This window comes from Oratosquilla oratoria, chromosome 30 (assembly GCF_046742065.1).
Source record: "Oratosquilla oratoria isolate Oo_2021 chromosome 30, ASM4674206v1, whole genome shotgun sequence".
Classification (NCBI taxonomy): Eukaryota; Metazoa; Arthropoda; class Malacostraca; order Stomatopoda; family Squillidae; genus Oratosquilla; species Oratosquilla oratoria.
In genome coordinates this window covers 25,157,122-25,173,812 of record NC_134806.1, presented here as the reverse complement: position 1 = coordinate 25,173,812, position 16,691 = coordinate 25,157,122, and the positions used below count along the sequence as shown (strand labels likewise).

Sequence of the window (16,691 nt, the reverse complement as noted above, 5' to 3'; positions counted from 1 at the left end):
AGCAGCCAGTTTTGCTACTAGAGTTATGGCGTTCTTACCACAAATGAATATAGAAATGGCAAATTCAGTGGTATAATAACTCAAAATCTTCAATTTTTGAGTTATGTCATTGTTGAAATGAATGAGCGATATGCAGGGAAGAAAAAAGAAACTATGAAAAGGACATGATAGTAAAATGCAAGGACCAACCTAAACTATTCTACAGGTATGTGAATGACAAACTAAAAGGTAAACATGAAATAGTGAAACTGCATGAAGGAAATAATATATAGATGATGTAGAAATGGCTGAAATTATGAACAAACATTTTAAATCTGTATTCACAATTGAAAGTACACAAAATTGGGATGAAGGACCCAAAGATCCCCCCAAATGAAAGAAATATCTGTGACACAGAAAGACATACACATACCAAAGGCTTTTTCCCCCTTACATGGGAGGTAGCCAAAAAACAAAGGCATAGAAACCACTCCCATTCCATCCCCTACATACACCACTCCCCTCTACCCTCTTCCCTCCCTCTTGGCACCTCCTGGATGATGGGTCATCCCTGCATCTTGTCCACTGCCCTGGGTCAGAAGCAGTGTTGTAAGACACAGCACATCCACAGCAAGGCTACTTCATTAAATTGGTGACTCCCCCCCCCCCTCCATCCCCTCACACAGAAAAGGTGAAGACAGGGAGAAATCCCTTTGGGCTGCATCAATCAATTTCTCATACATACTCCCTCACCCCCGACCCATTCCCCCTCATGCATTACAGCATCATCCATATACAACCATTCTCCATACACCCCTATTTTCTGTCCTCTCCCATCCTTCCTCAACAGACTTCCCCTCTTTCCCAATGCCCCTTTTACCCCATCCATCCATCTCATCCTAGTTTGACCCCTCATGTTCACTCCTTTCACCTATGCCTTCCACACCTCATTTACTAAAATTTCTTCACTCATTCTTTCCATGTGTCCAAACCATCCCAACACTCTTTTATCAACCCTATCTCCCAACTCCCTTTCCACCCCTGTTCTCTTCCTCACCTCCTCGTTTCTCACTTTATCCAGCCTAGTAACCCTATCATACTTCTCAGGCATTTCATCTCAAACACATTCAAACTCCTCTCTTCCTCTCTTATGCTCCATGTTTCTGCCCCCATACAATTCTGTCGGCACAATCACTCCATACAATCTCTTCTTAGCATCCATTCCCAAATGTCTATTTCTCAATACACTTTTTAATCCCCAAGGCATTTACTTGCTTCTCTCAATCTACATTCTACCTCCACCCTACGCCTCCCTTTCATGCCACATTCGCACCCAAGTATCTAAAACTATCCACTTCCTCCAGTCTCTCTCCCTTAATACACATTTCCAATCTGCTGCCACTTTCTTCCCTTGTACATCTCATCACCTTACTTTTGCCCACATTTATCTTCAACTTCCTTCTTTTGCACACCTTCCCAAACTCCATTGCTAACTTCCTCAATCCCTCCTCTGATCCTGCTACAAGTACAGTGTCATCAGTAAACAACAGCTGGCTTATTTCCCACTTTTCTCCATTTTCTCTAACCATCTCCAATCCCTGACCCATTACCCTTGCATTCACCTCTCACACCACCCCATCCATGTACAAATTGAACAGCCAGGGTGACATAACACATCCCTGACAAATTCCCACCATTACCTCAAACCACTCACTCCATTTCTAATCCTAACACAAGCTCTACTACTCTCGGAAAAACTCGATTGTTCTTAACAGCTTTCCTCCTATCCCATATATCTGCAATATCTCCCACAGTGCCTTCCTGTCTACCCTGTCATAAGCCTTTTCCAGATCCATAAAAGTCCATAAATCATCCTTACCTTATCCTATAGCTTTTTCACATATCTTACCACAAAAATCTGATCTACACATCCCCTACCTGTCCTAAACCCACACTGTTCCTCACCAATTACTCCCTCTGTTCCTCTCCTAATCCTCTCAATCAAGACCCTCCCATAAGCCTTCCCAACAACACTTAAACTGATCCCTCTGAAACTACTACACTCACACTTGTTCCCTTTTCCCTTGTAAAGTGAAACTATACAGGCAGTCCAGTTGTCCAGCACTCTACCCTCTCTTAAACAAACATTAACCTCACCAGCCAGTCCACCATCACTGTACCTCCTTTTTTCAGACATTCTGCATAGCATCCATCCAACCAAGGTGCCTTACCTGCTCTCATCATCTTAACAGCTGCCTTCACTTCATCTTTCCTTATTTCTCCTCCATTTTTCTCACTCATCACTATCATTTTCTTAGTGTTTCCCACTGCAACTACCTTTTCCTCCCTATCCTCCTTCACATTTAGCAACTCCCTAAAATACTCTTCCCACCTTCCTCTCACTACCTTCTTTTCCATTATCATCTCTCCATCAGCACCTTTGGCCTTGATGTCAGAAAATCACATTGACCAGATGGAATTGGAAATTGGATATTAAAAGAGTATATAGATGAACTAATGGACGAAATACACCTCACTCAAGGAAGGAAAAGTACCACAAGATTGGAAAAATGCAAATATTGTACCAATATAGAAAGGAAGGGACAAGGAGAACCCAACCAACTAAAGACCGGTGTCCCTTAAAAGTACAATAGCAAAAATATGTGAAAAAGTTATCAAAAGTAAATGGATTAAACATTTGGAAGAAAATGATATACTAAATCCAAAACAATATGAATTTAGACATGGAAGATAATGTGCCACAAACTTGATTTGCTTTTGCTCGAGACTAATAGAAATAATGCAAGAAAGGGACAGATGGACAGGTTGTGCCTTCTTAGATTTACAAAGACATTTGATAAAGTACCACACAAAAAGCTACTGAGAAAAATTGAAACAGTAGGTGGCGTACAAGAAAGGTATTGAAATGGATGGAAGATTTCTTGAACGGGAGAAAAATGAGGGTGGTACTTAGAGACAAGAACTCGACCTGGGAAGAGATGATAAGTGGAGTCCCGCAGGGTTCTGTATTGGCTCCAATAATGTTTGCCATATATATAAATGACATGGATGAAGGTGTGGAATGTTATATGAACTTCTTTGCAGATGATGCAAAACTACTAAAGAAAGTAAGTACAGAGGAAGATTGTGAATCACTACAAAATGACCTGGACAAAGTCTGGGAATGGAGTCAAAAGTGTGAAGTGAACTTCAACATCAAGAAATGTAGTATAATGGAATTTGGAAAAAGTAAAAATAGAATATCGGGACAATATAAAATTGGTACAAAGGAAGTTAAAAAAGTTAACTCGGAAAGGGACCTAGGAGTAATTATCAGCAAAGACATGGCACCAGACAAACATATCAACAAAATAGTCGGAGAAACATTCAATTTACTAAGATCAATGAAAGTGGCCTTTGACTACTTGGATGAAGAAATGGTAAAGAAAATATTAGTTACATTGATAAGACCAAGATTGGAGTATGCTGCAATACTATGGACACCCAGTACTAAAAAGAATATAAAGAAATTAGAAAGAATTCAAAGAGTAATGACAAAGATGGCACCAACACTCTCCAAATTGACATACAAAAAAAGATTGGCCAAACTTGAACTACCAACCCGGGAACAAAGAAGAGAAAGAGGAGATCTACTAACCATCTACAGAATTATGAAAGGGATGGAAGTCCGTAGTAGAGATGATTTATTTTATAAAATGGGATAAAAGAAAAACAAAAGAGCATGAAAAGAAACTCAAAAAGGATAGTTATAGAAGAGATATGAAAAAGAATAGCTTCCCATGCAGAATGGTGGATATGTGGAACAAATTGAGTGAGGAAACAGCGAATGCAAAAACTATACAAGAATTTAAGATCAAACTTGATGCTGAAAGATACAAAAGCGGGTCACTACGAGCATAGCTGTCTTCCTGTAAAATACAACTAGGTAAATACTACTTATCACCCTAGTTCAAATGGCTTAGTTGAATGCCATAATGGAAAGATTCTCATTGTTCTTTGACAACTTGCTTCTGATCTTCACCTTGTGATGAACATGTCCCCATGATTCATGCTTGCATAGATATTTCCATTAACAGGTCAATATCAGAATCACCTCATTTTGTCCTCTTTGGCAAAAGACTCCCATATGACCTTGTTTCAGAATTACCTCCCATTTACAATTTCAATGATTATATCAAGGTCAAATTAACAAATTTCAATAATCTTTTTAAAAGAATCAGTAATACTCTTCATCTGATTAAGGATGAAATGGTCTGCCAGCATAAGAAATCTGCCAGAGCTTGTATCTTTGAACTTGGAGACATTATTACACCCTCACCCACACCCCCACCTCAAAGCTATCCCCTAAATTCTCTGGACCCTATTGTATCATTGAACATGAGTCAAAGAACAAAGTCAAAGCACTCAAGTTACACAATCTTACAAAGACTATATTGCACAAAGATCATATCAAAAGAGTTCCCCGTGGCCTTGACATAGACTGTCCCATCACAAGCTCCCACTACCCCTACAATAAAGGACCATCACCAATCCTTTTCACCACAACCTCCTATACCCCTCCCCTGCTACAATCTTCACATTCAAGTGACAGCTTCATAAGATCCATTTTGGCTAGGTGAACGGAAATAATATCTACTTCCACATGCTCATACAAGTCAATTTCATTTTAATTGTGAGTATTTCCTGATGCCACCATTCATAAGGTGTGCAAAGATGGTGTGTGGAACAAGGAGGGTGGGATGAGGAAGCAAAGAAGGGTGTAGAAGAGAAGAAGCAGGCATTCATAGATTGGCTACAAATTAGGACGAGGGAATCATATGAGAGGTACAAAGTAAAGAGAAAGGAAGTTAAGCATAAGATAAAGGAAGCAAAGAGGAGAGCAGATGTGAAATGGGGAAAGAGTATGACAGAAAATTTTGAAAGTAATAAAAAGATGTTTTGGAAGGAAGTTAAAAGAGGAAGAGGAGGCGAATCAAGTAGAGAAGAAAAGGTAAAAGGTGCAGATGGAGAGATGATAATGGAAGAGAAGGCAGTGAGAGGAAGGTGGGCAGAGTATTTTAGGGAGTTGCTAAATGTGAAGGAGGATAGGGAGGGAAAGGTAGTTGCAGTGGGAAGCGCTAAGAAAATGAGAGTGATGAGTGAGGAAAATGGAGGAGAAATAGGGAAGGATGAAGTGAAAGCAGCCGTTAAGATGATGAGAGCAGGTAAGGCACCTGGGTTGGATGGATACCATGCAGAATGTCTGAAGAAAGGAGGTATAGTTATGGTGGACTGGCTGGTGAGGCTATTTAATGTTTGTTTAAGGGAGGGTAGAGTGCCAGAAGACTGGAAGAGTGCCTGTATAGTTCCGCTTTACAAAGGAAAGGGGGACAAGTGTGAGTGTAGTAGTTACAGAGGGATCAGCTTGTTGAGTGTAGTTGGGAAGGCTTATGGGAGGGTCTTGATTGAGAGGATTAGGAGAGGAACAGAGGGAGTAATTGGTGAGGAACAGTGTGGTTTTAGGACAGGTAGGGGATGTGTAGATCAGATCTTTGTGGTAAGACAGATATGTGAGAAAGCTATAGGAAAAGGTAAGGATGTTTTTTGGGCTTTTATGGATCTGGAAAAGGCTTACGACAGGGTAGACAGGAAGGCACTGTGGGAGGTACTGCAGATATATGGGATAGGAGGAAAGCTGTTAAGAGCAGTCAAGAGTTTTTATGAGAGTAGTAGAGCTTGCATTAGGATTAGAAATGGAGAGAGTGAATGGTTTGAAGTAAAGGTGGGACTTCGTCAGGGGTGTGTTGTGTCGCCCTGGCTGTTCAATCTTTACATGGATGGGGTGGTGCGAGAGGTGAATGCAAGGGTAGTGGGTCAGGGGTTGGAGGTGATTAAAGAAAATGGAGAAAAGTGGGAGGTGAGCCAGTTGTTGTTTGCCGACGACACTGCGCTTGTAGCAGGATCAGAGGAGGGATTGAGGAAGTTAGTGACAGAGTTTGAGAAGGTGTGTGAAAGAAGGAAACTGAAGATAAATGTGGGCAAAAGTAAGGTGATGAGATGTACAAGGGGAGAGAGTGACAGTAGGCTGGAAGTGAGCATTAAGGGTGAGAAACTGGAGGAAGGATAGTTTCAGATACTTGGGTGCGAATGTGACAGGAAAGGGAGTGGGGGTGGAGGTAGAATGTAGATTGAGAGAAGCGAGTAAATGCCTTGGTGGATTAAAAAGTGTAATGAGAAATAGACATCTGAGAATGGATGCTAAGAGGAGGTTATATGAAGGAGTGATTGTGCCAACAGCAATGTACGGGGCAGAAACATGGAACATGAGAGAGGAAGAGAGAAGGAGTTTGAATGTGTTTGAGATGAAATGTCTGAGAAGTATGATAGGGGTTACTAGGCTAGATAGAGTGAGAAATGAGGAGGTGAGGAGGAGAACAGGGGTGGAAAAGGAGCTGGGAGATAGGGTTGATGAAAGAGTATTAGGATGGTTTGGACACATGGAAAGAATGAGTGAAGAAAGATTAGTAAAAGAAGTGTGGAAGGCGGAAATGGAAGGAGTGAATATGAGGGGGCGTCCTAGGATGAGATGAATGGATTGGGTGAAAGGGGCTTTACAAAAGAGGGGAATGTCTGTAGAGGAAGGACGGGAGAGGACAGAAGATAGGGGTGAATGGAGAAGGGTTGTGTATAGATGAGGCTGTGATGCATGAGGGGGAGTGGGTGGGGGATGGGGGTTCAGGAAGTATGTATGAGAAAAAATGTGACGCAGCCCGAAGGGATTTCTCCCCGTCTTCTCCTTTTTTGCATGAGGGGACGGAGAGGGCAGGTTGCCGAATTTATGAAGCAGCCTTGCTGTGGATGTGCTGTGTCTTGTGACACCGCTTCTGACCCAGGGCAGTGGACAGGATGCAGGGATGACCCGTCATCCAGGAGGTGCCAAGATAGGAGGGTGGAGGAGAGTGGAATATATGGGAAACGAAATGGGTGGGAGTGATTTCTATGCCTTTTTCTTTTTTGCTACCCCCCATGTAAGGGGGAAGAAGCCTTTGGTATATGTATGTATGTATGTACCATTCCCACACTGTATTTACCTTACCTAGTTGTATTTACCTAGTTGTAGTTTACGGGACGGGAGCTATGCTAGTTGTGACCCGTTTTCATATCTCTCCACGTCCAGTTTATTCTTGAAATCGTGTAGAGTTCTGGCATTCACTGCTTCACTGTTCAATTTGTTCCAGACATCGATCACTCTGTGTGGGAAACTATTCTTTTTCAGGTCTCTTCAGTAACTGTCTTTCTTTAGTTTCTTTTCATGTCCATGGAAAGATACAACTGCGGGTCACTGTGAGCATAGCTCTTCTCCCACAAAATACAACTAGGTAAATACAAACACAAAAAAACCATGAATGTATGTGCTCAAAAACGATGAATCTGCTTCATCCGACTAATACCTTATCACTAGCAAATGCATCCTGAGGTGGAAGAGACACAACTGTGTCTGTTTTTGAAACATTATGTTTGGATGAGTTTAATCGACGCACTCTGGTGTTTAAACATATATCAAGGAATATGAAACTTTTTGTGGTAAGTATTATAAATAGATTGTGGCAGGAGCAGACACACACACGCTCATCGAAGCAACACCGCTCGTCGTCGCTGTCGTCGCGCGACCAAGAAGAAGAGGATTTACGACGAAAAAGGAAAACCTGGTTTGTACTGTAGGGGTGGGGAGTGAACGTGAGTGCCCGAAATGGTATCTATGCAGTGCTAGTTAATTGTGTTAACTCGAAATTAGCAAAAATGAATGAAAACGACTCGAAAGCCAGTTGCGAATCAGAGCCATCTGGCGGCAATCCACTGAACCGCGATGTAAACAATCAACAAAACACATGTTATGACAATGATTTCTTAGGGTTTGGTAAGTACGAAAGAAAGAACTTAAGTAGATTATTAGAGATAGAGAGAGAGATGAGCAAAAATAGGACTCGGTGGGAAAATGAAATCATGGACTTAAGAAAAGAGGTCATTGGTTTAATTGATTGTTTATCTAAGACTAACCATGAAATTTCTGACCTGAAAAAAGCTAACTTGGATCTTACAAACGAAATTAAAGAAATGAAAAGAGACATAAATGAACTGAAGAATGATAATGAAAAGAAGAAAACTAATGATAATAATAGCGAAAATCTAAAGCAGGAAGTGAACAACAAATTACAAGAATTGACACAAAAGATCGAAGAAAACTTAGGTGGGGACAGTATCCAGGAAATTAAGAAGTGGAAAGAAAATATTGAAAATAAAGAAATTGCTTTCAAAGAAATAGTCAAGCAGCAAATGCAAGATAATGCAAAAGACACAGTCATTCAAGTGATTAACGAAAAAGCAAATTGGGTCAGGGACACAGTAGATAGGAAGAAATGTATTGTGGTTTATGGGCTTAAAGAAAAACAAGGATTGGCGAGGTACATGAGAGAAAAAGAAGAAAAAGAGACAGCAGTAGAAATCCTTAATGAAATTCAGGGGGGAGATAGTGATTCAGGCACAGACTTAGAAGAGACTTACAGAATTGGTCGCTATACTAAGGATAGGAATCGACCTCTAAAGATAAAACTAAGGTCACAAGTGGTAGTAGAAGACATATTTGAAAAAGTAGGTAACTTGGCAAAGAGTGAAAAATACAATAAGATATGGATAAAAAGAGAAATGAGTACTGAGGAATTAGAAAAAGAAAGGGCGCTAAGAGAAGAAGCAAAGGAAAAAAACTTGAAAAGATCGGAGACAGAATGCAAAGAATTCCAGTGGAGAGTAATAGACTTGAGATTAAGACAATGGCGCTTCAAAACGAACAAAACAAGGGAAGAAGAAACCAGGGAGAAGGAAGAAAATTAAAAGTGGCCTATACCAACATTGACGGACTAATTTCGGGACTGAACGAACTCAATGATTATCTGTTAGAAGCAAAACCAGACATAATGGGAATTGTAGAGACTAAACTAAGAGGTGAAATACCATCCACTGTTATCGGACAAGGTTTATACAACTACTGGATAAAAAACAGGGACAAGAAACAGGGAGGGGGAATCATGTTCTTGGCCAAGAAAGACCTAAAGGTGACAAAAATTGCAGAGGGCAAAGGTAATGCTGAATTGATCATGATAAAAGTCGAAGGCAAGAATATGAAAAGTAGAAAGTTTGTGGTGACTTATGTGCCTCCAAAAACAAACGCTTGGAAAGAAGTTGAACATACAAAAATGCTAGATGACACAAGAAAATCACTCAATGAGATACTAATGGGTAAGGGTAATCTGGTAGTTATGGGGGACTTCAATTGCAAAGAAATTTGTTGGGACAGCATGACAGTGCAAGGAGGAGATGACTCGTGGGGCAATGTACTGCTAGATATGACCATGGAGTACACAATGACCCAATGGGTCCGTGAAAACACAAGGTACAGAAATAATGAAGAGCCATCGAAACTAGATCTAATATTTACAACAGAGCCTGAAATAGTGCATAAAGTCCAGTATGAGACACCAATTGGAAAGAGTGACCATGTACTCATCGAAACTATACTAAAGGAAGAAATAGACATAGAGAGGAACGAAAAGCATAGGAAAGGAAGACTGAGGTACAACAAAACAGACTTTACAAAACTAAAGACATTCTTCCGGAATGCAAACTGGGAAATATTTTACAGGGAAGAAACAGCAGTGGAAGAGAAATGGAATATATTGATGGAAAACTACAATGAAGGGGTAAACAGGCATGTACCAAGACAAAAGCGAGAGAGAGAGTACATTAAATGTTGGTTCAACAAAAGATGCAGTGAGGCAAAAGACAGAAGGGACAAAGCTTGGAAAAAGTGGAGAAAAGACAAAAAACAAAGCAAATGGCAAATTTATGTTAACTATAGAAATGAGTATGTTAATGTGAGAAGAGAGGAGAAAAGGAACCATGAGAAGGATATTATAGACAAATGCAAAGAGCAACCCAAACTATTCTATCGGTATGTGAATGGTAAACTTAAAAACAAACAGGAATTGGTGAAACTATGCCAAGGAAACATAGAATACACAGAAGATTTAGAGATGGCCGAAGTCATGAACAATCACTTTAAATCTGTTTTCACCAGAGAGAAAATACCGAATTGTGACATAGACAAAAACAAGAAATCTCCCCTCATGAATGAGTTTACAGCATCACTAAAGGAAATATCAGAACATTTATCAAGGCTGGATGTCAGAAAATCACATGGCCCGGACGGTATTGCAAATTGGATTCTAAAGGAGTGCAAAGAAGAACTAACAGACAAAATACACATCTTAATAAACAGCTCACTCAAAGAAGGAAAGATACCCGAGGACTGGAAAAACGCTAACATTGTACCAATACACAAAGGAGGAAACAAAGAAGAACCCACCAACTATAGGCCAGTATCACTAACAAGCACCATTGCCAAAATTTGTGAGAAAATAATCAAGAATAGATGGGTAAAACATCTGGAAGACAATGACATATTAAACCCAAGACAATTCGGATTCAGACAAGGAAGATCATGCTCCACAAACTTAATATGCTTTTACTCAAGACTAATAGACATAGTGCAAGAAAGAAATGGATGGGCTGATTGTGCATTCCTAGACTTGCAAAAAGCCTTTGACAAAGTACCACACAGAAAACTACTAAAAAAACTGGAACACATAGGAGGAATACAGGGAAACCTACTAAAATGGATAGAGGACTTTCTGACTGGTAGAAAGATGAGAGTAGTGCTCAGAGAAAAATATTCAGACTGGAAAGAGGTGATCAGTGGAGTACCGCAAGGATCTGTGCTGGCACCAATAATGTTTGCTATCTATATGAATGACATGGATGAGGACGTGAACTGCTACATGAGCTTCTTTGCCAATGACGCCAAACTGCTAAGGAAAATAGAAACTGATGAGGACTGTGAAGCACTGCAAGAAGACCTAAATAGGGTATGGAACTGGAGTCAGAAATGGGAAGTGGACTTTAATACTAAGAAGTGTAGCATAATGGAGTTTGGAAAAAGCAAAAACAGAATATCAGGAAAATATACAATTGGAACCAAAGAAGTAAAGAAAGTAGGATCCGAAAAAGATTTGGGAGTAATTATCACGAACGACTTGTCCTATGATATACAGATTAACAAAATTGTCGGGGAGACTTACAACTTGCTAAGATCAATAAAAGTGGCGTTTACATACTTGGACGAAGACATGATGAAAAAAATATTGGTTACATTGATAAGGCCTAGATTAGAGTATGCAGCGACATTGTGGTCCCCCAGTACCAAAAAGAATATAAAGAAAATAGAAAGAATCCAAAGAGCAGCTACAAAAATGGCACCTGCACTTGCAAACCTATCATACGAAGAGAGATTGGCTAAACTGGAGTTACCGACACTGGAGCAAAGAAGAGAGAGAGGTGACCTATTGACCATCTACAGAATCATGAAAGGCACAGAGGTACTCGATAGTGAGAACTTACTTAACTGGGACAAAAGAAACACAAGAGGACATGGAAAGAAAATAAAAAAACATAGCTATAGAAGAGAACTGAAGAAAAACAGTTTTCCTCATAGAGTTTTGGACACTTGGAACAAACTGGACAATGAAATAGTATGCGCAAAAACCATTCATGAGTTTAAAAACAAACTAGACACTGCAAGATACAAAGGCGGGACAACACGAGCATAGCTCCCCTTCCCGCAAAATACAACTAGGTAAATACAACTAGGTAAAATATGGGAAACAGCTTTTGTATTATCTTTCTTAAAGCCAGAAAAAGACCCATATTCAGCTTCCAGTTACCGTCCCATTGCTTTAACCTGCTGTCTAGGCAAAATAATGGAGAAAATGGTAAATACAAGACTTGTCTGGTATCTCGAGCGTAATAATATTATATCACCATCACAATGTGGATTTAGAAAAATGCATTCTACAATAGACGTCCTAATACAGCTGGAGACCTCCATGTGTAAAGCATACGCCTCAAAGCAACATCATATAACTGTATTCTTTGATATAGAAAAGGCATATGACACTGCATGGAGACATGGAATTCTTAAGACCATGATTGTTGTCTATGAGGAGAATTACCCTATAGGTAATCTATGGGCATTTTTATCCCTTAGATATTTTAAAGTTAAAATTGGTAATACTCTATCAGATAAAAGATGCCAAGAAGAGGGTGTTCCACAAGGGAGTATACTTACTGTAACACTTTTTGCTTTGGCAATAAATGGGGTAGTAAATATTATACCAGATAACATATTAAGCACATTATATGTAGATGACCTCTTGATATCCTTTGCTGCTACCTATATGCCTGTAGCAGAAAGTAAACTACAACTTGTTATCAACAAGATTGTCAACTGGGCAGAAAAAAAAAGGATTTAAAATATCTACCAGCAAAACAATCATTGTGCACTTTTGCCGCATTAGAGGGATACACCCAGACCCAGACCTTTATCTACATGGCAATAGAATACCCTGTGTTGAAGAGATTAGATTCCTAGGTCTTGTATTTGATAAAAAGTTTACTTGGATACCCCATCTGAAACATATTAAAACCAAATGTCAAGAGGCTTTAAACATTTTAAAAGTTTTAACAAGTACAAACTGGGGATCAGATAGACAATTTTAAGAATACATAAATCTCTGATTATTACCAAATTACAATATGGATGTGAAATTTATTCTTCTGCATCAACCAAACATCCAAAGATCCTAGATTCAGTACACCACAATGGCATATGTTTGGCAACAGGAGCTTTCCAATCTTCCCCCATCCCCAGTTTACTAATTGATGCTGGAGAGATTCCACTACTATACCAACAGTCATTTATCATCCGGTATTGGTTTAGGACACAAAGACTCCCTGAATCAAGAGCATTTACTACAGGCAACAGAAATTGTTTTAATAACTTTTATGAAAATCATCCAAGATATCCTAGACCTTTTAGTTATAGAATAAGAAAAATACTGGAGACTATAAATATCACAATAAATCAGATCTGCATAGTTAAATTACCAGTTACCCCAACATGGAGGTTACCCATAATTAAATATTGTAGATATTTTAAAGGTTTTAAAAAAGATAATCAGATGCAGAAATTAAAGGACTGTTTTTAGAACATGTTAATGAACATGTGGATTCCACATTTGTTTTTACGGATGGCTCAAAAACAGATGCTGGCGTCGGATGTGGAGGTTTTAGCAATAATTTTAGCTGCAGAGGAGCATCAAATTTTACAGCAGAGCTATATGGAATTTTAACCGCTTTCGAACACATTATAACTCTACAGACATCCAACTTCACAATCTTTTGTGATTCAAAATGTGCATTAGAGGTACTACAAATCATCAGTGGCAATAATCCACTAACAATGAAAATTTCACAGTGGGTGCTTCTACTAAAATGTAGAGGGATCACTATATCTTTTTGCTGGGTTCCAGCACATGTACATATATATGGAAATGAAAAAGCTGACCATTTAGTAAAGTCAGCAGCAACCAGTCTGATCCCTAAACAGTGCACACTACCATATAGAGACATCCTTCCTAGCATCTTGAATATCATCCATAAGTCATGGAAACAACAGTGGAGTGAAGTGGGACTTAACAAAATGAAAGAGATCACCACAAATATACACCCCTGGAAATATGAATTTATGCCAAGGAAATGGGAAGTAATTATATGCCCTCTCCGCATAGGACATTCAAGGCTGACCCATGGGTATCTTATGAGTGGTGAAAATCAACCTTACTGTGAAGATTGCTTAATCCCCATGACTATTAAACATTTGCTGGTTGAATGCCCTAGTCACAGAGAACTGAGAGAGTGTCACTTCCCAAATAAGAGAGAGATGGTAACTATAATTTGGCCAAGATATTGGGAAAAGAACTGCAGTATGATTATGAGGGAGTCATTAAATTCTTAAAAGAAGTTAACCTACTTGATAAAATTTAGTAACAAATACAAGTTAATATTGAAATATAATCCTGCCACTCTCATTTTATTGGATATACTCCTTCATATATAGAACATTTTTTGAAGCTCTGCCATGGGATTCAAACCATGACTTGTGCATCCATAATCACGAGGTCAAGACGCTAGCAACCGTGCTACATGTGATGGTTCAAAAGGACTGTACAAGTCTACTTAATCTTCTCAAATTTTTCCAGACCAACACTATAAGGGCCTGGTTAGACTCTTTGGACTGGTTGGTCCTAAAATGTGTAATAACAATAATAATCAAAACCAAATAGCTTTTAACTCTATTCAGATTTTAACATAATTTAACACCATATGTATATAACCATTACACTATTTAATAACTAATACCTGATACTGAATTTAGATTTATTGATATTTACCTTCATCTATATATAGTAAATCACATTATTATTATTATTATCTATACCCAAAATTGAATCTTAGAATTTAACAATTCGGTGTCTATGACCTTGGCAGTTACGACGCCAGATAACCTTTAATCAATCAACCATCATCAATCAATCGACGTGCTCTGAAAAAGAAAAATTGGGTGGAGACAAGTTTACTCATCCTTGTCTAGTATTTACCTAGTTGTAATATACGGGAGGGGAGCTATGCTCGTGGTGACCCGTCTTTGTATCTCTCCGCATCAAGTTTTATCTTAAAATCTTGTATAGTGTTAGCACATACCGTTTTGTTGTCTAATTTGTTCCATGTATTTATTGCTCTGTGTGGGAAACTGTTCCTTTTCAAGTTTTTTCTATAACTATCCTTTTTCAATTTTTTTCCGTGTCTTGTTTTACTGTTGTCCCACATTAATAGGTCGTTCCTGTCTAAAACTTCCATTCCTTTCATTATTCTGTAGATAGTTAGCAAATCTCCTCTTTCTCTTCTTTGTTCCAGAGTTGGTAGGTTCAATTTGGATAGTCTTTGCTCATATGTTAGTTCGGCGAGTGTCGGTGCTAGTTTTGTTGTCGCTCTTTGTAATCTTTCTAGTTTCTTAATATTCTTTTTGGTACTGGGTGTCCAAAGTGATGCTGCGTACTCGAGTTTTGGTCTTATTAGTGTAGTAAGTATTTTCCTTATCATTTCTTCGTCCATATAGGTAAATGCCACTTTGATTGCTCTCAATAAGTTGTAGGTTTCTCCGAACAGGTTAAGTTTGCTCTCTACATTAGTTGATATAGTAGAGTGATTTCTCTTGTAATATTAATTGGAATTCATTTTGCAGATTGCTCAAGGTAACCAACCCTATCTGGACTGGATAAGTGAAATTGTGCCTGAGAAGTGAGTGTAGGCATTTTTTTGAAGAAATGTTTGTGACCATTCATACATCAAGGTTAAAAGAGAATAGACCAGGTGGTTTGCAAAGGTTTGATTCATTCATTATTATCAGTCTTTCACTAATTAAGTGCTTAAAGGTTTATTTGCTGGTCCTTTTTTGATGTAAAGTTTGAGTTATGTTAATCAAACAATTTTCTTAGGTACCAGTAATTTTCTTTTGACTGTGAGGGAGTTTTATGTCCAGTAAGATATGAATATGTACATTCTTCAAAACTTTCATAATTTGTAAATGTTGAGCTATTTTTGAAGGTAGCCTCAAATTTTCACTTGTGTGAGCAAGAATTTGGAATAAAAAGTTGTTTGATCTGCTTTTCATTTTATTTTCCTCCTGTAAACAATGAGTTTGGATAAGAAGAGGTGGAGGGGGGTTTGCTATATTACATGTATTTACCTGATTGAGTTTTGGAAATTGGGTAATGTGAGTATAATTATCAAGTTAATTATCAATAAGTTATCAACTTGCTTAAATGAGAAAGAAAAAGAGGAGTACAAGAAGAAGCTGAGAAAGGAGTGGGAGAGAGTGAAGGATAGAGTAGAACTAGGAGTGGAGGAGGAATGGGGATGGTTCATGGAGGGAGTCACAAGGTGTGTAAAGATGATGTGTGGAACAAGGAGGACAGGAGGAAATAGAAGGAAGGGTAGTGAGTAGTGGGATGAGGAAAAAAAGAAGGTTGTAGAAGAGAAGAAGTGAGCTTTCACAGATTGGTTACAAAATAGGATGAAAGAATCATATGAGAGATACAAAGAAAAGAGAAGTAAAGCATAAGATAAAGGAGGCAAAGAGGAGAGCAGATGTGAAATGGGGTAAGAGTATGACAAAATTTTGAAAGTAATAAAAAATGTTTTGGGAAGAAACTAAGAGAGGAATTGGAGGATCAAGTATAGAAGAAAAGGTAAAAGGTGGAGATGGAGAGATGATAATGGAAAAGGAGGCAGTAAGAGGAAGATGGGCAGAGTATTTTAGGGAGTTGCTAAATGTGAAGGATAGGGAGGGAAAGGTAGTTGTAGTGGGAAGCACTAAAAATGAGAGTGATGAGTGAGGAAAATTGAGGAGAAATAAGGAAAGATGAAATGAAGGCAGTTGTTAAGATGATGAGAGCAGGTAAGGCACCTGGTCTGGATGGATGTCATGCAGAATGTCTGAAAAAAGTAGGTACAGTGATGGTGGACTGGCTGGTGAGGTTATTTAATGTTTGTTTAAGAGAGGGTAGAGTGCTGGATGACTGGACAAATACCTGTATAGTTCCACTTTACAAGGGAAAAGGGGATAAGTGTGAGTATAGTAGTTTCAGAGGGATCAGTTTGTTAAGTGTAGTTGGGAAGGCTTATGGGAGGGTCTTGATTGA

General features: G+C 38.8%; 1 protein-coding gene across 3 annotated transcripts in view; it reads left to right on the top strand.

Annotated features, from left to right (window-relative positions):
- LOC143041049 (protein CutA homolog) overlaps positions 1 to 15,651 on the top strand; it is a 76,412-nt gene extending 60,761 nt beyond the window's left edge. For all 3 annotated transcript variants that reach the window (XM_076212668.1, XM_076212670.1, XM_076212667.1), the window contains one exon: positions 15,233 to 15,651. In XM_076212668.1, the coding sequence (XP_076068783.1) occupies positions 15,233 to 15,292 (60 nt within the window). In that variant the 3' untranslated portion in view covers positions 15,293 to 15,651. The remainder of the gene's footprint in view (positions 1 to 15,232) is intronic.
- The last annotated feature ends 1,040 nt before the right edge of the window (positions 15,652 to 16,691 follow it).